Raw genomic sequence first — 25951 nt, 5'->3', positions numbered from 1 at the left:
TGCCGAATAAGCGGTCTCCAGACAGAACCTGAAGCAATGGGGTTGGTTAGACCATCCACAAGTAGAGTACAGAGCAAGCCCAGAGCACACTAGTGTTTAAGGCCAGAGTGAAGTACCAAAGAACAGGGTGAGCCACAGGGAGGCCTGACCGCCTGATGGAATACAAGACAGTGTGTGAGCTGCAGGGAGTCGCTGGCCAGAAAGCCTCCACGGACAATGCCCTCTCATGTCCTACAGCCAGCTGGCTTTCCCACTGCTCAAAAGAGTGAACGTAACTTTCACAGAGCTCTAGGACATCCAGGCTTACATCACCTGGCAATCTTGCCTACATGCCTTGCCTGAGTCACTAACTCTGACCATGGTCTTCCAGAGTGTGTGTATATCTCCTCTGAGCACATCCCCTAAAACCCAGCAGGTGCTTTCTCGCACAGGCCTGCCTCATGCAGGCATCCGTCAAGAATTTACCCTGGTTAAATAAGCTTGGTATTCTGGAAGTCAGCACAGTCGTCGAGGTGGCTGGCGATAATATGACGGCGGAAATCCTCTGATGTATGTGTACAACCCACGTCCATATGACACAGCGGGAAGAAGTGAACTCATTTCTTTCTAAAATGCCATTGTTGTCTGGCCCCAGAACAAAACTCAGTGATACCCAATACACAGAGCTTAAAGGTCTCAGAGTAAAAGGAAATCCCAAAGGCGTCTGGATCCTGATAACTTGTGACTCTCACTCCAAACTAAGAAGTTCACTTAGCCTTGCTTAAACGCTTCTAGGGATGGGAAACTCACCACCTATACATCAACCTACTGTCCTCCCAGACAGCTCGATCCATAACAAGGTCCTTCCCCCCCGTGAGGCACTGCAAAAGACAGCCCCCTCTATCTCAGCCCCAAACATGATGGATCACATACCTGTGGGCACAGCTGGGTCCAGCATTGGCTTCTCCCACGTGTTAATCTGCTCCCAGGTAAAGCCATTGGTTCCAAGAGCCACACTATACCCGCAGTTGCTGTAGTGCTCATCAAAAGAACAGCCACCTACAAATAAAAGAGAGACAGGTAAGTTGGGCCACATGCATGAACTGTGGCTCATTACCCCGGCTCCATCAGCTCTTCATTTAGAGCTTTGAATTTTAACCTCTCAAGAGGTGTTGGAGGAAAAACAGAAAAACAAAACAACCACAAAAAAAAATATAGGCAAACTGGATTTTTCTATTTGCTTTGGTGCTCCCAGGAAAGGCGCTAGCATCTGCAAGCCCCCTTATTTAAGAAAGTTAATAAGGCTCGTTATGTTGATTTCAATCTTCCTGCCTGAGAAAGTAAACACCAACGTCTCATTCTAAGTAGAAAAAATGAATGCCGGGGCATGCCTCTGTAATTGCTTCCTGCAACAGGCAAAGGGTGCTGGGATGACACAAAAAGAACAGGAACTTCAGGGGGCAGCGGGACTGTAGCACACCTCAGCTCTACAACGCTGTGAGTTGGGGTCACCTGTTTCACCCACGGAGGATCTCAGTTTTTCTCACCTGCAATGTGGAAAGGAACATCTACCTTAGGGTATGTCATTAAATGGATGAACTATGAAAAGCAAGCACAGAACACACTCTGGATCCCCCGCCTTCCTCGCTGTACAGGTAGCCTGAAAGCCCATGCCTCCTGGACTTGGGTAAGGAATTAGACACCCATGTGTTTGGAAGATGAGAAAGTCGACAGTGAGTGTTTCTAGACTCTCCCTTAAAGTTCAAACCATCCATCCTTGGACATTACGGTGTGTCCCTTTGATTTGGGCAAGGATAAAATGAGCATATGCTTGAGCTGTAAGTCCACTCAAGGTGACATCAAAAGAGATAGAGGATTAGAATGGAGGCTCCAACTCGGACAGCTGCTGTGACCGCAGAAGCAGGAGCCCACTCTTCTGAAAAAGAGAAGGGAAGGAGAGAATGAACATGGCCCTGGAGAGGGGAAGAGGGTCACAACTGGAAGGCAGGAGGAAGGATGCACAGCCTGATCCAAAAAGGAGCTGGCACCTGCTGGCCTGAGCCTACAGTGACCTCCTGGCTGGTCATCCACGCCCACTCAATCCTAGCCCACCTCTTGCCTCTGTTGTCTCCTTAGCGTCCAGCTCCCATATGCCCCCATCGCAAGTTGAGCCACATGCACTGTAGGCCACATGCCTGCATCCTCTTCCAGATCCTATGTTGGAACTCAACCCTGAGGAAGTGGTATTAAGGGGGGGGGAGAGAAATGAGGAAATTATTAGTTTATGAGAGTTCGGCTCTCATGTAGGGGCTTCGTGTCCTCATGGCGCATGCTCACCCCTTCTGCCAAGTGAGAAATTGTGAGGAACGGAGAGCCAAGAAGAAGATAATGGAATACGTAAGACATGAACGCAGAAGAGGTCCTTTTATGGGGAAGATGGCAGAAGGAGAAGAACAGGAGGTAGAAGAAGGGGGAGGGGAGGAGACCAATGAGAACAAAGTATATATGAAAATGTTATAATCTAACCTATTACTTTGTATGATAATTAAACTAACAATATATAAATGAAGCGAAATCAAATAAAATGCAGGCATCTATGGAGAACAAGCTGCCATCACACCCTGCATACGCTGCTGCCTTGATTGTAGACTTCCAGGCCTCCAGAATGGTGAACGAAAATTTTCTATTGTTTATAAACCACCCAGCTTAATGTATGCTGTTAATAGTCACTTACGCAGGTTAAGGCGGTACCCCAGTGAATGCTGAGCTGAGCAACAGAGGGCCAAACCCATTCGGGAGGTGCAGGAGTTGAGGAGCGCTTTGCATTAAATAGAAAAGGAATGACACAAACATCTTGAGAGGAACAAAAAGGTAAAGAAGTCCAAAAAGTAACAAGAAAAACTGAGATCTGCAGTGTGGCCAGCGGGAAATTTCTGAGAAAAAAAAAGGATGGTAAGTGAGACAAGAGGAGAGAAAGCTATTCGCTTTCCAGTAGTTACTTGCTAATTCAACAATGACTCCTGTTAAAGAACGGACACAGTGCTGGCAGTGGCTGTACTGTGCTTTTCTAGAGACATGCGAAACTTAGTGAGGTGGACCAGCAATAAACAAGCACGTTAAAAGGTAATTACAATGCCGAGCATGTGGGCACAATCCTGTAATCCCAGCACTCTGGGAGGCAGAGGCAGGGAGATCGCTGTAAGTTCGAGGCCAGCCTAGTCTACAAAGTGAGTCCATGATGGCCAAGCCTATCCAGAGAAGAAACCCTGTCTTGGAAAAAAAAATGACAAATGTAAACACGCACCACAGAGAGCGCAGGTTGGAGTGGTTGCAGTGATACAAAATGTCTAACTGTGAAGTGGAAACAGCTGCGCTACAATGGCCCCACCCCCGTGCCAACCTCTAAGCGACAGGCGCACAGTCCTCAGTTCCTCTGGTACTGCCAGGGCCTTCATGGCTGAGGCTGCAGGTGATGTCAATCAAAGAAGGAAGGAGTGGCAGCAGAAAGCTCACGCGAGAAGAGCTTGCATAGAGCAGTCAAGGGCCGCATCCTATTCTATCTTGAGCTACTCTTTCTTGGGATAGTCAGACCCTGCTTTCAGACAGCACTTGTCACAGCTTATGCATATCTCTGATGTCCCTCCACAAGAGAGTTCTAGATATAGGCCTCTGGGCTCCACTACATGACACACATCTCAGCCCGGCACATGGTTAGGACTTTTCTGCAGAGGGGCCAGATTCTCTGCAAAGAAGGAAATACGAGCAGTGGAAGTTGAGTTCCCATCTGTGTTTTGTGCAAAACCTAGAAAGCAGAGCGTGTTTCAGAGAGGCTGTCTAACTGCTCGCCACACAGCTGCATCAGCCTGATAAGCCCAGATGCTGCATACACAGCATGGTGACATTGAGGGCAGGCAGAGGAAAAGGCAAACTGGGTGGGAGGCAGCTGAGGACCCATGCTCACACGTCCCACCTGCCCATGTGCTCATCTGCCTAAATGTGGTTCTGTGCCCAGCTCTGAACTCCTGGAACCCTATATCAATAGGGAAAGTGTCCCAGGTACAGGACACCGTGTTCTTATAATAAAAGCCAAACCGTTCAAGGAAGATGACAACCGGTCCATGAACACTGATCAGACAAGTGCCTCTGCAGGACTATCCGTGACGGACATCATATCCCGTAATGAAGAGTCATCCTTATCTGAAACTCCATCCACACAGGGAGTGCATGACAAGTCTCATGAGACTGCTTCTCATAATACTTCTCAATATAAGCTGATAGCATCACCCAAACACACTCATCAGGAAAAACAAACCACTGTGGCCCGATACCAACTGATAGACACGCCTGCTCCCTGCTCATGTGGATTGATGCAGACTTAATGTGCTTAAAATGACTAAGGCGGAAAAACATATATATATATATACTTGCGGACGATTTTCTTCCTCTCAGACAACAAATGAAGAAAGACTCTGGGTGGTCATGCACTCAAGGTCGGCAGCAGGTGACATAGTCCGCCGGAGGCAACTTCCTAACACATATCCATTCTCACTTCTGAGCCTTTAGTTCCTGGTATACGGGAACAAGATGGCCATTAGGGTCCTTTTCTAAGTATGCTAGAGGATCAGAAGTAACTAGAAAGTTCCAGGGGCCATAGAGATGCAGAAATGGCAACGAGCCATGGTGCTGTGGACACTAGGAGCCACCAAGAAAGGAGAAGAGAGGAAATCCAAGCTCCCCTGGACCCTGAACAGCAAACATTCATCCAACTCCCATGGCCTTAGGACTTCATACGGGTGATGCTGATCATCCAAACACTGCATCTCTCTGTCTTCCCTAGAGACCATAACACAAAAGGCCTAGCCATCTCTGTAGGCGTTTGTGGCAGGCCAGTTAAGGAAGATATACGATTGGAAATAATCCCTCCACAACCTCGTGTGGATGCTGACCTCATTCAGACATAAGGAGCAAGTGGTGTCAAGCAACTGATGTCAATCTTAGCACAGTCATTCGGAGGGGGATATAACACCTTTGCCTCTACCTCCACCCCGGGAACTAGCTCAGGCCATCTCCAAAAGCCACCATCCAGGCCTGATGGAGATGCACAAAAATCATAGGACGACAAGGAAAGGCAGCCACCACCCAAGGACTCTCCTCTTAAACAGATGAGCTATTTCACTGGGCAGGTTGAGGTCAAAATGTGGCAAAAAATCCCCCAGATGCTCTGATGCAAGTCAAACATAAAAAGTCAACAGAGAAATGGAAGACTGTAGCAAGGAAATTGGATTTTGAAAATCCATTTGGACTTGGTAATGTATAGCTTATCAGCATCTGTAAGGGAGTAAACATAGTGCTGGATACATACTTTAGGAGACATTAAAGCATAAATAAGGTTTATAGTGCCAATCAGAATTTTTTTTTAAACATGAGCTCTTCTTTTGAAAATGAGAGAGGAATAGAATTCAATAAAAATATAAATGTGCCTGCCTCTGCATTTCTCAGATATGATCCTATGTATTCCAGAACAGAATTAAGCTCAGAAGGGGGACGAACGACTTGTTCCTTTCCGCCGTGTTCCAGGCACTGTATGTGAGCTGTGTGGATATATGCAAATCTGTTTGCACATGGAAGCCGAAAACCTCAATACCCTTCTCTAAGACAGGGCTCAGCCAACTTTTCTACCAGGGACCAAATAGTAAATCTCTTTAGCCTTGTGGGTACATGGTCTCCATCACAACTGCTAAGCGCCACCCTTGTAACACAGAAGCAACCATAGCCAACACAGAAGCAGAGGATGTACGGAAACAAGCAGGCGTGGCTCTGTTCCCTTGAAACTTTACACATAATCTGGAGGGAGGCCACATTTTGTCCAGGGATCGTCATCTGTCGGTTCTTGCTCTGGGACATCGCTCTCTCTCCCTCTCTACAATGGGATCTCATCGAAGAACTCCCAAGGGGCTTACCCAGCTGGAGAAAAAGCATGGTGCCACAGTTGGCAATAACAGCAGGGACAGCCCTTTTTACTAACAGCTATTTGTGTGCAGCCCTTGCCCACACTGGCTCCCATACACTGCTAACTGCCTTCGCCATGCCTATCCCATCTTACAGATGCACCATTGCAGACCCCTAGAAACAGCTCAAACCCATGAAACAGGGGAGGCGGGACGTTCGCCCTGGCATCCATTGCGGAACCGAAGCTTCCCAGGGCTCCGGCAAGGCCTCTTTTAGAACACTCCATATTCAGACTCTGAGTCTCACCCTGCTGCTTCTAGAATAGAAAGCTGGTGCCTTTAATATCCAGCAGTGAAGCAAGTGAAGATAGGAAACTAGGTCAAACATAAAAAAAAAGGAAAATTATTTTTAAAAAGGTACAGATTTGCCTTCAGTTTTGTGCTACGTGGTAAGTACCGCTGACGGTGAACTCATGGTGTTGACAAAGATGACCTGAGGAAACTGAGGTGATCTGGCATGGGGGAAGCAAAGAAACACTTCCTATCCTGGCCTACACATCTAGAACAGAACATTCTAGGAACTCTCAGAGCGTCGCGTTCATGGAGCTCAGAGGACAACTCTGGCTTAATGTGAGGTATGTGAGGCCACAGGGTGGTGTCTTTCCAGGCCCGCGTGCCAAAGATCCAAGAGTCCCACCCAAAGTCCAGCCACAGCGCAGCTTTATTCAATGAGTGGCTGAATACATTAACATGGACTTTATTCCTGGCGAAGTGCCAGGCTGGAGCCCTCAGAAGGCAACGCAGTCCATCTGTGCCTTCTCTTAGGGGGTCACAGTGAACTCAGAGAACCTTCCAGTTAGGGGAGGGACTGAGCGCTCCGAAGTCAGGCTGGGCCTTTTAAGAATATTTATCCTGGTTCTGTAAAGGTGAAGACTTCAAATTTAGAGAGAGGGGAAGCCAACGCAAGCGCTAAGGAGAATCCACCGGGCCATCTTAGAAGAGAGAAGATGACGTAAGGTAGCAGATAGGACAAGAAGCAACAGTGGGAGAGATTCGAGTTGTAGCAACAGGTGTAGGGGAGATGAGCCTGCTAAGGACCAACTGTGGCGAGTAAAAGGGGTAAAAGCACAGGAAAAGAACGCTATTGAAGGAGCAAATGCCAATCTGATGATGTATACAGCACATTGTGTTAAGCTTGGTGCTGTTTGCCTATAATAGTCACTTAATTATCACAGTCACTGCATAAGCCAGGCATGATCATTGATGTCCATGTCATGCATGAAGAAACTAACACAAACCTCAAATGGCAAAGTTTGACTTTGAACTCAGACTTGCTCAGTCTACAAACACACACACACACACACACACACACACACACACACACACACACACACACTTAACCCATTATACTAGGTCACCAGAGTGATTACATTCCTTTTTATTTATTTTTTATTTTTTTAAAGGTTTTGTTTTGTTTTCTTTTTTAAATATATTTATTTTATTATGTACACAATGTTCTGCCTGCGTGACTGTCCACAAGATCTCATTATTGATGGTTGTGACCATGTGGTTGCTGGGAATTGAACTCAGGACCTCTGGAAGAGCAGACAGTGCTCCTAACCACTGAGCCATCTCTCCATTCCTTTTTAAACAGAGCTGGTTGAGGCAGCTACACTTCCTCAGTCCTGAGCCGGTCTTCAAGCCCTCTGGGCCAAATCACTCACTGCTCCAGGGCTACAATGTGCTAGTCCTCAAGTCTAGAGATCTAGGCACAGGAGTAGGCTCTGCTTGCCATGGAGAGCGTGGTGCAGAGGGTAGGGTCAGAGACGGAGCCGGGGAGGAGTGGTCCAGAATCAATCAGGAAGGTACCTCACTGGAAGATAGCACCAGCTTCCAGCTTCATGTATCACTCACTGATGAACAGCCAGATCACACTAAACACAGAAGGAGCTGCACATACTCCAGATACAGCAAGAACACATGCGTCTTAGTTTGGGTTTTTATTGCTACAAAGAGACACCATGACCACGGCAACTCTTATAAAGGAACACACTTCCTCGGGGCTGGCTTACTGTTTCAGGTGTTAGGTCTATCCTCATCATGGTGGAAAGCATGGCAGCATGCAGGCAGACACAGTGCTGGAGAAGGAGCTGAGAGTCCTGCATCTGGATCCGCAGGCAGCAGAAGGAGACCATGTGCCACACTGGGCATAGCTTGAGCGTATATAAGACCTCAAAGCTCTGTCTCCACAGTGACACACTTCCTCCAACAAAGCCTCACTTATTCCTATGAGGCCACACCTACTAATAGTGCCACGCCCATATTGGGCCGAGCATTCAAACACATGAGTTTATGGAGGCCATTCCTATACAAACCAACGCAACATGGTTAGATGGAACCAGAAAAAGAGAGAGAGATGGCCAACATAGTTTTTTTTAAAGATGTATTTCTTTTTATTTTATGAGTGCCTGCAAGCATGTCTGTACATGTGTGTGTGTGTGGAGCCTTCAGAAGCCAGAAGCAGGCATTGGATCCCTGGAAGCTGGACTTACAGGTAGGTGTGAGGCACTGTGCAAGTCCTTTGCAAAAGCAGAAACGGCACTTACCTGATGAGCCACACCCAGTTTTTATTATTTTTAACCAGAAGGGGGTGTTAAACATTTTCCATGAAGGACCAAGGAGTAGATATTATCAGCTTTGCGGGTTGTCTTAATCCGCTCACACTGCCATAACCAAATGCCCTACACTGAGTTGCACAAAACAGATATTTTCTTACTTCACAGCACTGGAAACTTAAGTTCCATCCAAAGGTCTGGCTGGGGGGAGCTCTGGGGTCACTTCCTCCCTGGCCTGCAGCTGACCGCCTTCTCAGAGATCTTCACATAGCCTTTCCTTGGCATGCTTGCAGGAAAACAGCATTACCTCTGGGGCCGCTCCTTAGCCTATGGAGGCCGGCCCCTACCCCAGTGACCCCACCTAGCCTTTCCACAAGATCTGTCTTCATGGTGGAAGTAGAGATTCCACATATGGACTTCAACACAAGATTCTGAGGAAGACAAAACAAGGACCATGGCAGCACATTGGTTCTGCTTTGCTTCACATTAAATCACCATAAATGCAGCGCCTTAAGATGCCTAGTTGGTATCTGCAGCATCTGTAAGGCACAAGCGCAGCAATCAGCAAAGCCGCCTTCTATTCTCCCAGGATGGACACCAGGTGCCTGCAGAACTTTTTGGACCTTGGGATTTTCTTTAGAGCTCACATAACTGTTGGTGGAATCCAATCCCTTAGGTTGCAGAACTGAGGTCTTGTTTGTCTTGTTAGCTAAGCCCAGCAGGCATTCTCAGACTACCAATGCTAGCCACAGTTCCAGACCATGTGACCCCAGCATATGCCTTCTGTTTCAACCTCTTCCTTAAAGCTGGGTCTCATTCTTCTGAGGGACTCACCTGCCACAGCAGATTCATCCAAGATTATCACTCTGTCCTGAGTGCCGTCAAATGATTTGGGGCCTAAACTACATCTGACGGTTTTTCACCTTTGTTGCTAACATAACCGAGGTGTGGGGCAAGCCTACTATATGCACACTGCCATGCAGAGGATGTCTCAGCGGTCAGGAATCTCGGGGGCTACCTTATGGTCCTGCTCATCACAATGGCCCCAAGATCTATTGCTAGTGCTCAGCAAGTCACTGTAAGTATGAAAGTGCAATGTGTAAAGAGTGAGCATGTCTGCGTTCTATATGTACACAAATAGACAAACAGATTAATGGATAAAAGAATGAATGAATGAATAATGAATGAAATATAGTCTATTTGAGACAAGCTCTTGTTCAATAATCCAGGCCAACCTCAAATGTACAATTCTCCCACCTCTGCCTCCGTATTTCTGGGTTTGCAGGTATGCACTACCACACCCAGCAGTCACTGTACCTAAAACCGTGCATGATCCGCCATAACAATAAATAGTCCTCTATCTTCCTAACTACTTACAAACGCAAAACCCATCAGCATCCGTGCACTGCACAAGAGCAAGGGAAGACTCAGGTTCGGAGTGCAGCCTACCATCCTAATTCAGTGGCATGGCATTCCCAATGTTAACAGGCTCACTGAGTTTCAATGCAGTCCCACAAGTCGTCACCTGAGTGTCTGATGAAATGTGATTTTGACACTCCCCTCCCATTTTTTTTTTTAGATGTAGTGCAATTCTTCCTTTCTCTGAGGAAGTGGAGAGACATGTCCATCGTCTTCTGACGTCACACATCCGGCCCTCGGGAAAGGGGCTGATGGAGTGAAGATCTCTAACAACCCAGGCTTAGGAAGGCACCTCGCGGATGGGAAGCTGGTGCTTCTACTACACAGACGAGAAGACCGAGGCCAGAGCAGAGGACGCACCTAGTGCCAGGTGGACAGCATAGCTGAACTCTAATCAAAACCGAGTCAGCCAACCGAGACAAATTCCAAGGAAGGCTCAGCTCTAAACTTTGTGAAGCCAGCACAAATCTACATCACACAATACCACGTTGTACACTTAAGAAATCAAGAGAGCAGTAGCGGTGCTTTAAGCCAGCTGCTCGGGCCTCAGTGACTACAGTTTGCAGGCCCAGGAAGTAAACCCCGTTCTGTGGTTCTGTGGACACACACATTCTAAAGAGCTCCAGCCCCCGAGTCATTCGTATTCTACCCTTGTGCCAACAGATGCTCTGAAGGCTGGGCAGGATCTAAGTAGGGCTTATTAATCGTGAGCAGCGTATCGTGGGGAGCCCAGTCTTGCCCCCGGAATGAATGTAAACCAGCCTTGCATAAATTGAATTTCTTTTTTGAATATCTAATTGAATTTGCAGAAGTGTGTGCCAGGGGGGTGTTTAAATAAGTGCACAAATATGATAAGAAGGCCTTCACACCATTATATCTAATTCAGTAAGCAAAAATAATGGCAGGGCACATTCCAATTAGTGTTTGATTTATTTGCTTTAACAAATCCAATTAGTAGAATGTTTTATAAAGTCATCCAATGTCAAATGCTCATGGACTCAACAGATAGAAACAATAGTCCTAATAGAAAAAAAGACGTTTTAGAGGCCTCTGGGTGGTGGGTTTTTTATACATAAGACGCTGCCTCTCTGATGGCTTGGACATTCTCTGAGGGACAGGGAAATAGTGTCTGATCTGATCTACAGGTTCTTCCTTATGAGGGTCTGGGCAGCAATATGGCCCTCTATGCTGTGTCTAGGAATGAAAGCAACAAAGAGAGGAGCTAGCCAGGAGATTTCAAGGGAGAATAACAACCTTGGTGCTGAGTGTCTTTGAGAGCAGTGGCAGGTGTGTTTGGAGACCAAGGCTGCAGAGCCCCATGGGAAAACCATGGGGACCACAGAGGCTGTGATGCCCTCAAACTGGAATTAACCTTCTTGTACCCTTGTGCTGGGCTCTGGTTCCATTGTTTAAGATGGGTGCAGAGATTAGTGATTCACAAACATACTACCCTTCATTGGGGGAGGCTGCCCTTAGCTCAGTGAGATACAGCATAAGGATGGCTAAGGTTGTAGACCCTTGAGGCAGCCATTAAACTCTTTTGTTTTACTTAACTGTTTGCCCTTGGCCAATATAAACTCCATGTACCTCACTTCCCCCATCTGTAAGCCTAAGATATTCATAGATTCCACCTCCTAGCATTGTTGTGAGGGAGGAATGGATGAACTTAATATCTACAGAGACTCAGAAGAGTACCTGGAACACAGTAGGCTCCAAGTAAAGTACCTGATACATAAATATGTAATCTCCATGTGTGAATTCAAAAGGGAAAGGTTGTTTTACATGTATTTACCTTGTAAAATATTTTAAAGCAAAGCATTAGAGAAGCTGTATCGGAGTCTGTCTGTGTGTCCTAAATGGATGGATGGATGGATGGATGGATGGATGGATGGATGGATGGACAGATGGAGAGACACTTTACTACACAGTAATCCCCGACACCATTAGAACTTGCTACTGGATGACCTCAGACAAGACAGTCTCCGTGTCCCAGACTTCTTCACCTGTAACAGAGGCTGTTGGCAAGACCTCTCCTAGGACCCCTTGACTTCTCAACCCTCCAGAACATGGCTGTATCGTCCTTCATGATACCCAGATACACTAGAAGTAAGAGCCTCAGATCAGCTTCTTTATACGGACTGCCTGGCCTTTGTCTAACAGTGTCATGTGGCAGTGGATCTCTACCTTCTCTTGTCCTGCCGAAGACTCCTGAGTACCAGTTTATATATGGATACCGTGATGGTCGATAAAGAATATGGAAAACATGCTCTCAGCCTCAACCTGTCAGCAAGAGAATGAGGCTTAGGGAAAGAAGAGTCACCTTCAGTCACAACAGGTAAGGAAGGCTCAAGTTGAGAGCCAGCCCAGTGAGAGAATCCAATTAGCCAGAAAAGTAGCCCTTGCTAACAGGCAATACATTCTTCCTGAAAACAGCATAGGAGCAGACACAAGGATCCCGCTGCCTGCTCAAACATAAAGACTAACTGATCATCTGGCCCCGCTCCTAATTTTACAGGTGGGTAAACAGACAATGGGCAAAGGCTTCAAAGAGAAGGAGTCCAGAGCTGGGCAGAACACAGAAGCCCTGGACCCTGGCCAGACCTTTGCTCACTCAGCTGCCAGAAAAGCATCTTTGATCTTTTCCCACCCAACAGTGATGTCTCTTTCATTTTTAGTTAGAGGGAGCGGTGAAAGATGGAGAAGAGCACAGGTCATGCCCCATCTTGGGGAGAAAACTTTCCATACTTTGGGGTAAGAAGAGGACAGACATCAGCATCAGCATCAGCACCAGCATCAGCATCAGCATCAGTATCAGCATCAGTACCAGTACTAGGATCAGCATCAGCATTAGCATCAGCTACAGAAATCTTTAGATGCTGAAGCCAAAATTCCAGCGTTCCCAGGATCTTTGCACTTCTAGCTTCTCCGGCTCAGATCACCCCACACACTGGAGCATCATGAGGCTCACTCTAAACGATTCCCCACCAAAATTCAAATTCCCGGAGAAGACTTCTCAAATACTCAGACAAAAAATAGGCTTACCTTTCTAATTATTCTTTGCCATGCCAGTGCGTTCACGTTTGATGAGGCTGCTGTCCCTGTGCCCTAGCTACACTCTCCATTTACTATTGTCCAGAGCAAGGTCCACCAGTCTAGGGTAGGAAGCATATGTCCAGTTTTACTCATCACTGAATACTCAGGAACCTTGTAGTTTAAGGAAAATTCAAGCAACACTGAGGGAGGGAGGGAAGGAAGGAAGGAAGGAAGCATCAGGGAGGCAAAACCAGGAAAAGGTAACGAATATATAATTTGTTTCTGACCTTGAGTTTTATAGGTTGGCCCCATTTCCTGCCCACTCTCTACTTCCTTGCTGTGTTGTTAGACTGTGTCTCCTCAAACTGTAAACTAAAATTAACACTTCCTCCCCAAGGTTGCTTCTTGTTCAGTGTTTATTCTCCACAGTGAAAGGGGTGACTATTTCAGTTACCTGGAAGAGAGTCTGGTAACCCAGCCAGGAGCAGGAAGAGGAAGAGAAAGTCCTGGAAAGGTGACCTCTGAATTGGAAGTCCCCAGTAGGAATTACCCTCAGATCACTTAAGGTGATCTCAAATCCCACTTTGGGAATATCAGCCTTCTGCGCCCACCCCACATGTTCTTTATAAAGACTACCTTAAACCAGCCCTGACAACTTGCCTGGATTTGTTCTTTGAGACTTACTGCAGTTTAGCAAAGTGGGAGTCTGAGGTGGAAAGTGGTTAAATGACTTGCTTGTGTCTGACAGAGCCATGATTAGAAGGAGTTTCGGTTCAAACCCAAACACAAGCCCTGTGAACTCTATCATATGCCTCTGGTGTAGAAACACAAGGGAAGCTGGCAGCTTGGAAATCTGCTGTCCTCATTATAAACCTGCTCTCTGGATTTACTCAACCCATGCTTGCATTTATTAGTCCTCTGTGGACTGTCTGGTGTGTGTTAGGTGTTATTTCGGCACCTGAGAAAAGGCAGAGACAAACAGGAATGGGCCTTGATTTTCCACAGAGCTCACGTTTGAGCTGGGAAGATTAACAGTGAAGCACAGAGCTCACGTTTGAGCTGGGAAGACTAACAGTGAAGCACAGAGATAAACAGAGTGAGGGAGGTGTCTGCTCAGGCTCTTCTCAGAACGCTTTCAATATTTAATACAAATCCATTAGGTAGCTCACTATGGAAACTGATCCTTATTAAACAGCATATGTTATGGTGCCAGCATCAAGCCAGGCATTTTTCATGGCTTTACCTGATTGTAACTGACATCTCACAGTGTAGGAATTAATCACTGTGACGATGAGGAAACTGAGATGCTAACAGCTTCAGAATCCAGTCCACTTCCCCTCTGCTTGCTTTTTCTGGAAGTTTTCTTTCCCCAGAGGCCATAATCTGCCTATTTCCCAATGCCATACATACAAAAGCCTAAGAAACAGCTAGGGCCCGCTAATAGATACCAGTTCATGTACTTTAATTTTATAAGTACATTAACATTTAATCACCTAAAGTAAAGACTTAGGTCCCATACATTCATTAAGCCTGGTAATAGCATCCAGAGTTCCATAAATCACCAAACTGATCACTACCCAGATAAAATATTTACTGAGATCTGGATATTACCCTAAATATAATTGGTTGTAGAAACTCCCTTCAAACAGTTCAGCTTTGGCAACTCACCCTGGGGTAGCCAGATGGGATTCATCTCCCATGACCTCTCAGATGAGCATCAAATGTGGAATAAAGGATTTAAAAGAACAGAGGATAAAGAGACCTCAAATAATTTGAAGCTTAAATCACCCAGATGCCAATACTTGATCAACCCATGGATCTTGGTCTCAAGGATGATGAGGCTAACTGTTGTGACAAGCGTATTAGCTTATTCTCAGTTCAGACCGTCCACTCTCAAATAGTGACACTTCGGTTGTCTGCGGAGGTGAAACTCCTAGAGGCAGGTGCCAACGCAAAGGGAGCACTCTCTCAAGGATTAAAGAAGTGGCCTTTGATGAACACTTCAAAAGGCAAGCAGGTTGCTCACTTAGGTGCCTAAGCATAGAGCAGAGCCAGTACCTCAAACCCACATCATCTCAGCCTCTCAGATCTCCGAGAGCTCACGTCCGGGACACACAAATACATTTCTCATCTCTAGAACAAGCACTTAGCAATTTCCATCTCTGTGCACTTCTTTTTTTTTTAATCTGCAAAGGCCCAAAGCAGAAGTTCAGCCCGTGCCAACAAGACTTCACCTCGGGCAAAAGCTCCGAAACAGAAATGAACTTCTACCAAAGCTGCCACTCGCTAAATCACATAATAAGTCAGAACCTGACAGCACATGGAGGCAGGTGGTCTTGAAGATTGAGGATTCGCCGGGGAGAAAAGAGGCCTGCATTAAGAACTTGGCCTTGCCAGCATCTGGCTGTGTGACCCCGGCTGTGTACGTGCTGTTGAAGATGCAATGCACCTGGCTGGAAGTTCCTGGCTGTCTCTCCTAGAGCCTCACTCTGACGACCACAAAACTCTTGGAAACAGGGAAAACTCTCAGAGAGTGTGAAAAGAATCTAGCATAGCAATGACATGGGGAAGAAGATGGGTAGGAAAGGTGATACAACTACAGAAACTGAGACAAATTTTGAGATGCCAATCGCAAACTTTTCCTGATAGACCCTTGCTGGAAATCTACAGGAAAACTATTAAACCCCTATCTAGAATTAACTAGATAAATTGATAAATTAATCAATTAATAGAGTAAGTGTTTTTTTCCCATACTGTCCACACTCAAGTAAAGAAATATACCACATCTAGTGATTAGGAAATAATCATGTCGATGGTCTCAACAGAAGACCTGGTTTAGATGCTCTCTCTCCTTTCCCTGAGATCTGCTACCTATACTTATGAAATATAATCCTTAGCAAGAAAATAAGAATCAGAAATGTATAAAAATGGATTCAGTAGAAATAGAAGCAGAAAGCATTGTTGACATTCAATGAGATGAGTATGAGCGTGAACCAGAACACATTGCATGTCCTCATTAAGGGGCTGGGAGACGGCTTGGTCAGAAAAGATCTCGTTGCACAGCCCTGAGGACCCAAGTCCAAGCTTCAAAGCCTATAGGGAAAACCTATGTGTTGTGGTGTGTTCTTGTAATCCTAGTGGTGGGGAATCAGGTGGATCCCAGGGTTGCTGCCTACCCTGCCTAGCCAAATTGGTGAGTGGCAGGCTAGTGAAAGACCCAGACACTGTCTCAAAACATAAGATGAACAGTAAACTGAGGACTAATGCCTGAAGTTTACCTCTGACTGCTACATGAAAAAACACAAATTCACCAAGAGGAAGTGATCAAATCGAGCCCAGCAGCACACAGAGGAAGGGGAAGCAGGTTATCCAGATGAGACCTAATAGGCTAGGGTCATATGGTCGGGGAAGAGGTCCCCTTCTGTCATAGGTCTAGGAGAGAGGAAAAGGGCAGAAGAGGGAGGGAGGGAGGGAGGGAGGGAGGGAGGGAGGGAGGGAGGGAGGGAATGGGAAGATGCAAATAAGGGGATAATAATTGGGATGAAATCTGAATAAATTTTTTAAAAAAGAAAATATACAAATTCACACACACACAGAGAGAGAGAGAGAGAGAGAGAGAGAGAGAGAGAGAGAGAGAGAGGCTAAAACAAGAAGAAACAGAAATAGAGAAAATGAAAAGATAACCTGCTTAGGTGAAAATCTGTAGATTCTTAAGGAATCTCAGGAAAAGTAAATAAAACACAAAACGCAGCATCAAGAGCAGCATAAACGTCCACACGCCAAGCCCTCCAACCACAATGTCGGCTGAGGGGAATAAAGGAATCAAAAGCAGCAGACAGACCACAGACACTGTCCCTCGTTGGGTCAGAACAAATGAGACAATCTGGGCCTATTCAAAGTGCCTAGAACTTACACGTGACCTGATCCATTATTAAAAGAAGCGCTCAGTATGAAAAGAATGAATGAATTCTAGAAGATCCAGGACTGTCTGTCAGCTGGGATAGGAAATCTAGGGAGAGGAGGATGTGTCACCTGTGACACTATTTTTGCATGAAGGGCTCTCCTGCTTCTCCATTGTAAGCCAGTTCTCCAGGGGGCATCTCCAGGGGCATCCAGCAGAGCCCTCACCCTGCAAGGGCAAGAGCCAAGAGCAGAACGAACAGGGGGCAAAACAGCAAAATGGCTTTGAAGATCAGTACTGACCGCAACGTGCCAAGCCACAGGCAACCACGAGCCCTGTCCTGCTCACCCTGGGAGGCTGACTCAGCTCTAAGACCAGGGCAAGAGAAATACGTTCTGTAAGTCACCACGCCCGTGAGCACCTCCTGGAGATGGAAAGACCTGGAAGAGTGAAGAAGGCTGAGTAGAGAGCCCTCCCTGGTCTTCCAGAGCCCTGTCCATCAGCAGACACAGCTGGACTCAACTCTAGGACAGCAGACCCACATGGCAACATGCCCTGCTGGGAAGCAGAGTACATACAATGGGTGAAGAGACACCTGAAGAATCCATGCTCGTGCACACTGTCCAGCCCATGACCCAGGCAGGACCTGGGACAGGTCCCTTACCCTTTCTCAGGGTGGATTTCTCATCAGAAAAAGATAACTCTGAGGCTCTTCCAGAAGAATTTTGAGTTTTGTGAAGCTTGAAGGACAAAGACTTTGGTAAAGTGTCTGTCTTTACCAAAGATACCAGAATATTCAAGAAAATGAATATGAACTCAGAACAGACACTGTATCTAAAATGAGAAAAGAAACCACGAGAAAAATGTCTAGTAACCAAAACCCACTACAAGGAATGTATTATCCTGAAAGATCAGAGCGCTAGTAACTACATTCTCTCTGATTTTCTGGGTGCTGTCCCTGGGTTATTTCTCAATAACAATAGCTTCACAATTTCCTATTTTTAGACATAGAGATTAAAATTGTCCTCCTTTGCAGCTTGATTAATATTTCATCATTATTTTACTTTGTTCGTTTTCGTGTGTGTGTGTGTGTGTGTGTGTGTGTGTGTGTGTGTGTGTGTGTGTGGTGTGCCTGTGAGTCCATGCATGTTTTTGCATGTGTGTGGGCACCTGTGTGTGACGGTACATATGCATGTGGAGGCCTGAAGTTGATGTCAGGAGTCATCTTCAACTACATTTCAACCTTATCCATGGAGGCAAGGCTTCTCAATCAAACCCAGAACTCATAGATATGTCTAGTCTTGGAGGCCAAGCGGCACGGTGGATCCTCAGGCAAGCAGCCATGCCCACCTGGCATTTACATGGATTCTTGTGATTCGAACTCCAGTCCTTACAGTTGTAAGGCAAGTACTTTACCTGCCGAGCTCTCTGTCTAGACCTATGTCTCTGTTATTAGTAGCTATTTTCCACCTTCCTTCAAGCTCGCATCATTGTTTCTACAGGTTTAGGACCCTTGGTACTCTCATCTATGAGGTCTCTTTCACCTACGTGCTGTAAAACTGCAGATCATTGTATGTTCACTTGTGCATTCAGGGATTATAAATAAGCCATGCATTGACGGCATCCAGCATGTCCGTGGTCAAACACACAGGCACACACGCATGCACGCATGCACACATGCACACTTGTGTGTGCTTATTCTATTAACCCCGGTTAAGTTTTGGCTTCTACTTGTATATTCCAGGACATACTCTGACTCCTCCAAAGACCTCACCTCTCGCCTTCCACTCTCCAAAGAAAAGTATGATGAAAGCAAATCGGAGGGGAAATCATACAGCAGGCTTAACCAACTGTCACGACAATGATCTTAGTTTTGATCATGGTTTTGACAGGTCTATAAAATATGTGACTCTCTGAACAAATTGTCAGGCCCCTCTCTGGGCTTCGGAAAGTAATGTGGCAGAGAGGAACCTGAAGTTTATGCTACAGTAACGTGGGGTTCGGGGCTCAGCAACACTCTCACAGGACGCAGATAGGCATGACAGGCACCTGTCCCCAGAAGTGACCAGTATCACTACATGTAGCCATGGCACACTTCTTGATGCTGATGTGTCTTCGTTAGGGTTTCTATTAATGTGATAAGAAAAAAAACCACCATGTACATATTGTGAAAGGGTGCCACATAGCACATGTGGCAGTCAAAAGACAATGTGATGGGCTTGGTTCTCTCCTCCACGTTTCCATGGTCCAGGGATCAAAGCCAAGTGTCCAGGATTGTCCTGGAAACACCTGAATCCTCTGAAGCATCTCACTGGCCCTCATGCCACATTCTGACGGAGACACTGCATGACCTGCCCAGCATCTGCCAACCTCTGCTACACCCGTACGGCGGCCTGTCTCACGTGCCTAGCTTCTCACTGGAGCTCAGGGGGCAGACAGGATGGGCCTTGGAGGCAAGATCTGCTGTGGTCACTTACGTGCACTTACTTTCATATAAACATCTTAGATTTTTACCTCTTGGATAAAAACATGAAACAACAGTGCTTAAAAAAAACAAACAAACAATACCATTCATTGCTATTGTGCACAGCTCTGCCAACACACTGTAATTTAGACATTTTCCAAGTTTTCTAAGACACGCTGAGCCCAATCACTATTTCAGTATTGCTTATCCTCCCACCGCTCCCCAGTTCTTTTCTCTCTCCAGGCCACAATCACACCTTTGAACCCTGTAAGTGGATATCATGACTCGGCCTGCCTTATCTTCTTCGATCCAACAGGTGGTTTGGTTGACGACTCCTAGATTCTGTTTTTCTTAAGAAGCCCCAGGCCACGTCATGTGACACTCCAGCCCGCAGGCCCTGAGGCTCATCTAGGCTTCTTACTGCCTGTTTGGGAATTTGAAGCTGTTTTGATTCAGACCCACTAGAACTACCCTGATCTCCACTGGAAGCTTTAACAGAGGCGTCTCACAGGAGCTTATACCTGGAGCCTCCTCGAGGCTAGCCTTAAGAAACAGAGCCAGGGACTGGGGAGGCAGCGCAGTAGGGAAAGGATGGGCAGGAAGACCTGAGTTCACACCCCAACCACTCACATAAAAGCCAAGCACATCATCACGTGCCTGTTATCTCCACGGAGGAGAAGACAGACCATTCCTGGGGCATGCTGGCCAGTCAGTCCAGCCCAGGATCAGTGAGAGACCCTGTTTCAAAAACTAATGTGGGAAGTGATAGAGTAAGGCACCTGATGTTGACGTCTAGCCTACACACACACACACACACACACACACACAACACACGTGCACACAAGCATCCTCTCTCTCCCCCCCCTTCTCTCTCTCTCTCTCTCTCTCTCTCTCTCTCTCTCTCTCTCTCTCTCTCTCTCTCTCTCTCTCTGTCAGCATGACTTTGGTTGGCAACTGTATGCCAGAAATGTGTTGGGAGCAGCATAAAACCACATGGTGGATCAGTAAGAATCTTCATATGACCCTTCATCACGGGCTGGTTGTCTGTGACATAATAGAGGTTTCACAGATGAGCAAACCATACTGTCCAGTTCTTCCTGGACACCTAAATAGGAAAATAGCATTGAGTTGGGGGTAGGCTTAAACAAAATTGATTCTACTGACTCCCCAAAGAATCTGCAATTTTCTGGGATCAACCAGACAGATGAGAGGTGCATGCTGGGCCTGAACTTTGCAGTGAGCCTCAAGACAGCTGCTTTATTCAATGAGACCCCCCTCCAAAAGGTATTTAAGAGACGGCTACATGAAATAAAGGTAAAAGTAGGGTAGGCATGATTACAGAGCAAGTTTTTCTTAAAATGCATTACACGAGAGCCCTGTCTTAAACCACAATATCTCCGTCCAAATCTAATAGTCATATCACATCGTTTGTCAGTCTTGCCACACCTGCCCCCAATACACACATTTAATGGTATGAAAGGAGGACCGCCAGCATCCAGAATCTAAGGCTAAATGGAATCCTGGCATACTTTAAAAGCCAAATGTATACTAATTATTATTACGCCCAGGAGTTTATGTCTGTAAAATGTATTAATAACCCAATAGATCACATTTTGGTAAATCTTAACTATTGATGGATAGTAATAAGTACCTGCCTATTCTGGTTATCCTATAGGTACAGATATTGGGCACGATCCAGTGTGTGTGTTCCGGTGAGCTGACTGAGCACTAGTCACAAAGTGCCATACGTTGGATAGCACTGCATTATTTTGTCTGTAATCACCATCAGAAAGTATGTTATATAGATGCATCCTACATATATTTATTTGTATGTGAATCCCTACACACACACACACACACACACACACACACATACACACACACACACACACACACACACACACACACACACACATGATACTCCTGTATAAATCATAGTTGTTGGTTTAATCCTAAATGAAAAAAATGAGTTGTTTTTTTTTAATTTCAGGTAATTTGGGGTAGGGAGGAAATAAAATACACAATCTCCTCTCCTTCCAATTCGTTTCTGCAGGAGTTACCCTGGTCGCTGTTTGAGAATTTTTTCTCTATTTACAGATGCATACATTTATTTTCTTAAAAATATTGGAAGCCTGGCAGATATAGAGGTTTCTATCCAACCAGTTTTTATATTATATTTTATATCAGGAGTATTTTTGCCATTTTATTGTTCGAATAGTGAATATTAATGCTTGACATAATATCTTACATGCCTTTGATAAGTCAGATCTTTTATTGTTTTTTGTTGTTTTCATATTTTGCTACTCAGAAAGCAAGAAAATAAACCTTAAGGCATCTTTATATTTCTTTCCTCAGGATAACTTTCTAAACATTAAATTTCTAGGGATGAAGGATCTGTATTATAATTATATACATATATACATATTCAAATAACCTTCCAGGAAAGTTATTACAATTAACAAAACTTATAATATAGAACATTGTTCAGATCTCTTGCAATCTCACCAGCACTGAATATCATCATTATTTTTAATCTTTGTCAATTTAATTGGTTAACTGCAGAGCCCTCTTTGTTTCAGTTTTTATTTGAATATTAGCTTGAATGCTTTTCATAAGTTCAACCAACCATTAAATATTTCTTCATTCATAAATTATCTACTTAAGCCCTTTGGTCATTTGTGATTGGGCTGTTTATTCTAATTTGTGTTAATATACAGTAAAACTATTAATCTATTTAATATATTCTCAGTTATAAATGTTTCTCTAGTTTCTTCTATTCTCTGAATTATTTTTGATGTACATGCATTGAAGAATAAAAGACAAAATCTAAAAATCACATTCTAGGTGCTACATTTCTCTACATAGAATATCTGCATAGGTACTTGGTACCAGAGAAGAAATTAATATTTATATGTATCACCCAGTGGTTCTCTTACTAAGGTGTAAGATATTCAAATATTTAATCATCCATGAATAGCTACAGAAGATGATGTATATATGAATCTAACTGTATTTTACTTTAATTTTTACAATTTTTATATGTATGTGAGTATGTCTTCATGCATATGTGTGTTCCACATATATACAGGTGGACACCAGAAGAGGGCACTAAGAGCCCCTGGAACTGAAGCTGCAGACAGCTGTGAGCCATCTGACCTAGGCACTGGGAACCAAGCCCAGGTCCTCCTAACTGCTGACGCGTCTCCAGCACCTGTATTTTACTTTTAAAGGCACTTTTGTGATATTCTGTGTAATGCTCACGGGTCTGAATATGATACAGCTAGTGATATTAGGTGAGAGCTCAGAACGTAGTAGGTCACCTCAGGTTAAATCCCCATACCACCTCTTGTCAGTTCGACAGCCTTTGGAAAGCACGATTAACTTCCCGGCCTCAGTTTCCAGAGCCTGACACATAGTGAGTGCCAGTGACGTGTTAGGAGTCGTATCTGTTGCCTCAAGGCTGCTATAGCAACGGACCACACACCAAGTGGCTTGAACAGAAGGTCTTGCCTAGCAGTTCTAAGGTCAAAAGTTGGGGTTGGCAGGGCTGACTCCTTCTCGGAGCTGTCAGCTGCCAGAGACTAGCTCCCCGACCCCCAATTCCATCTTCACAAGGCATTTCTTCACGTATGCACATAGTGTCTTTTCTCTCTCTCTCTCTGTGGCTACCTTTCTTTTCATGGGACACTGTCAAACTGGAGTGCATCTCAGTGACCTCACTTTTGGCACTGAGAGTTAAACCTCAGCTCTTTTGAGGGATACCATTCAACACATTAACACTATCTGTCACATCTCTTTACATGAGCTATGGGCCCTTTGGATAACTCCAATGGTGACTCTAATCACGATGCCCCTATTGTCTCCATGGCAAACTGTGAAACTAGGCTTAGGTTAGAGGGTTATTACGTGAGCACTATGGGGTCTCCTCTCATGACTCCTCGGGATGCTAGTCTACTTGCTGGCTGTCCAGCCACAATATGAACAGGATTTTATCAAGTGACTTCTTGGGGTTGTTGGGTTGTTCGTATGGTTTCTTAAGTCTGTTTTTACAAATTCTACTGTAGAGAAGTATATCATTCCTTTAGCATACCACCAGCACAGATATGTGACTGCTATTGTTTTCTTTTTTTCTTTTTTTTTCTTTCTTTTTTTTTTTTTTTTTTTTTTTGGTTTTATGGCTGCATCCATCTTCATCTGTGTAAGCTTCCTAAACATCCCTGACAAATTTCACAGCCAAACTGTCTTGGCTTTCTTGGGAAGGGGAATTTGTGGATCCACCCTGGGCGATCCCCTCACTCACGGTATCTCCTAGAAGAGCTATAAGTATATGCTGGAAGGGCAGTGCCTTTTCATAACCTGCTCATTTCAGTTTTGCTTTCTTTTATTTTCCATTCTGATCACAACACCTCATTTCAAGGAAGCATGGGTGACAGGTTACCTATGCAAAAATCCCCCTTTCTTAGAAGCCCTATTTAGCCCACTGTCCATGTCACATATCAAGACAAGGTGTTTAGTCTCCACATTCTGTGGCTCCTTAGAACACGATAAAACAACAAGAGCATGTGTGCTTCTGTATAATGGAAAGCCACTTCGTAATAAAAAAAGGACTGAACTCTTGATAGGCACAGTAACAGAAACAAATAACAGGTGCCTTCTGGCCGTTCAAAGTGAAGAGTTAACAGATTTCAAAACCCCTGACCCCTTGCACCTGACTGACCCCTTGCAGCTGACGTGAAAATGACAGGAAGGTGCCAACATATCAGTGATGAGCTGGAGTTAAAGGTGAGGAAATGGTTTTATAATAAAGCAACACATGAGGCAATCTGCTCAATAATGGTAAAAAAAGAAAAACTCCTAATGACACATAAGGGGTAAGTAAACTGGGCAGGAACGAAAGAAAACCAACCACAAGGTGATAATCGCAGACGCTGTTTCCCTCCTTGGCATAACTTTGAAACCTTAACATAAAGTTAAAAAAAGATAATCAAACACACAGCGCCTAATTTGTGTGAGGCAGGAGCCTTGAAAACATGGCTCTAGGGCACCTTTTCCCTCTCCAATTATCTGAACCCTCAGCCCTCCCTAAATGGCCTACTTCACGAATATGGATTCCAACGACTTAATAAACTGAGAGATAAAGGGTTTGGGAAAGAGATACAATTAAGGAAAAAGAGGCAACCCAAACTTTGGCTACTGAAGTTAAAATGGCTGTGCTAATATCCTTGTTAATGTCTTGTGGTCAGAGGAAAGAGAAAATGGCTCCCAGAATTACCGCCTTTGCCATTTTAGGGCTCTCTGGGAGCTCAGCTGCACCATACAATGTGTTTGGAATTCAGAGCTTCCATTACAAAGTCTGAGCTTATGGCTCAGTTTAGAGGTCCCTGCAGAAAGGTTACTCAGTGTCTCAGAAAGAGCTCTCAGACCTGGCTGGGCTGCGAGGAAGGGCTGGGGAGTCCCTGCCAAAAGTCCTCTGTGAGATGCGTTCTAATACACACAGAAGCCTTTGTGTTGGTTTCCCAGCTTTGCCCTGTGCTAGGGCAGGCTGCCCGGGGAGGTAACCTACAACCATCTGCAGAGGGCACCGGACTTGCGCCCACACACTCAGACCCATGGAGCTCAGAGGAGCGGAGGCAGCTGCTTTAATGGTAATACCTCACAATGCATCCACAGTCTTAGAGCGGGAGACAGATGAATCGCTGCTGTTTGAAAAGACATTAAGGGAAGAAGATCTGAGAACCCTTAAATACCCAGCCAGTGAAACCACATTGTTTTCTGCCCTCCTATCAGTTCAGAACGGAAGGGAACGCCCAGGGGATTAGGAACTTTAGATGTGAGGCCTCTTCGCACTATTATCACTTTACTGTTATAGAAATCACAAAGCCAGGGTTTCCAGCTAAGTTGGAACTTAGGGGTGGGAGACAGAAGTGGTTAACTCTCCTTCTTCACCCTCCATCATTTTATAGACCAACGAGACCCAACCTTTGTGATACTGCAGCGCTTAATGCAGTTCCTCATGTTGTGGTGACCCCCCAACCATAAAATTATTTCATTTGCTACTTCGTAGCTGTACTGTTGTTACTGTGATGAATCATAATAGAAATATCTCCTATGCAGGGTATCTGATATGCAACCCCCACAGAGGGGTCTGGACCCAGAGGTTGAAAACCACTGTTATAAACAAAGGCTCTCCCTCTGCTGCACCTAAGAGGAAGAGCAAAGGAGAGGGCAAAGGAATTGTTCCTTTTACTGGTGACGCTGCTGTTACTCCTCTGACTATACTCGCTAATGCTCACAGGGTCTTGGAGCATCTTGTAGCTTCTACAGTGTCATTGCCCACCTGAACCTGGGTGCCAGGGATCTTTTCATTGCTCTGCCCACCTTCCAGAAACCATCCTCCTGTGGCACAATGAGTGGGAGGTCAGCGGAATCTGAGCATCACCAAAGCCCTGTGTTCTTTGGTGGTGAAATCCTTCAAGCCCTGTGCTTTCCAAGGAACAGCTCGCTGCCTAGAACCATGTTCCCGATATGGCTTATTTAAAGCTGTGGATAACCTTCGCTTACATGAACCACGGCCTGATAGGAACCTTCCAAA

The 25951-nt window shown here is 45.3% G+C and overlaps 1 protein-coding gene across 16 annotated transcripts in view; it reads right to left on the bottom strand.

Moving 5' to 3' along the window:
• Positions 1-25951, bottom strand: part of PTPRT (protein tyrosine phosphatase receptor type T) — a 1106784-nt gene that overhangs the window by 803341 nt on the left and 277492 nt on the right. For all 16 annotated transcript variants that reach the window (XM_084776217.1, XM_084776209.1, XM_084776218.1 and 13 more), the window contains exon 2: positions 913-1038. In XM_084776217.1, coding sequence (XP_084632343.1) covers positions 913-1038 — 126 coding nt within the window. The remainder of the gene's footprint in view (positions 1-912; positions 1039-25951) is intronic.

Source organism: Acomys minous (assembly GCF_964271855.1).
Source record: "Acomys minous genome assembly, chromosome: 3".
NCBI lineage: Eukaryota > Metazoa > Chordata > Mammalia > Rodentia > Muridae > Acomys > Acomys minous.
Note: the sequence above shows the minus strand (reverse complement) of the source record. Positions and strands in the feature narration are given on the sequence as shown.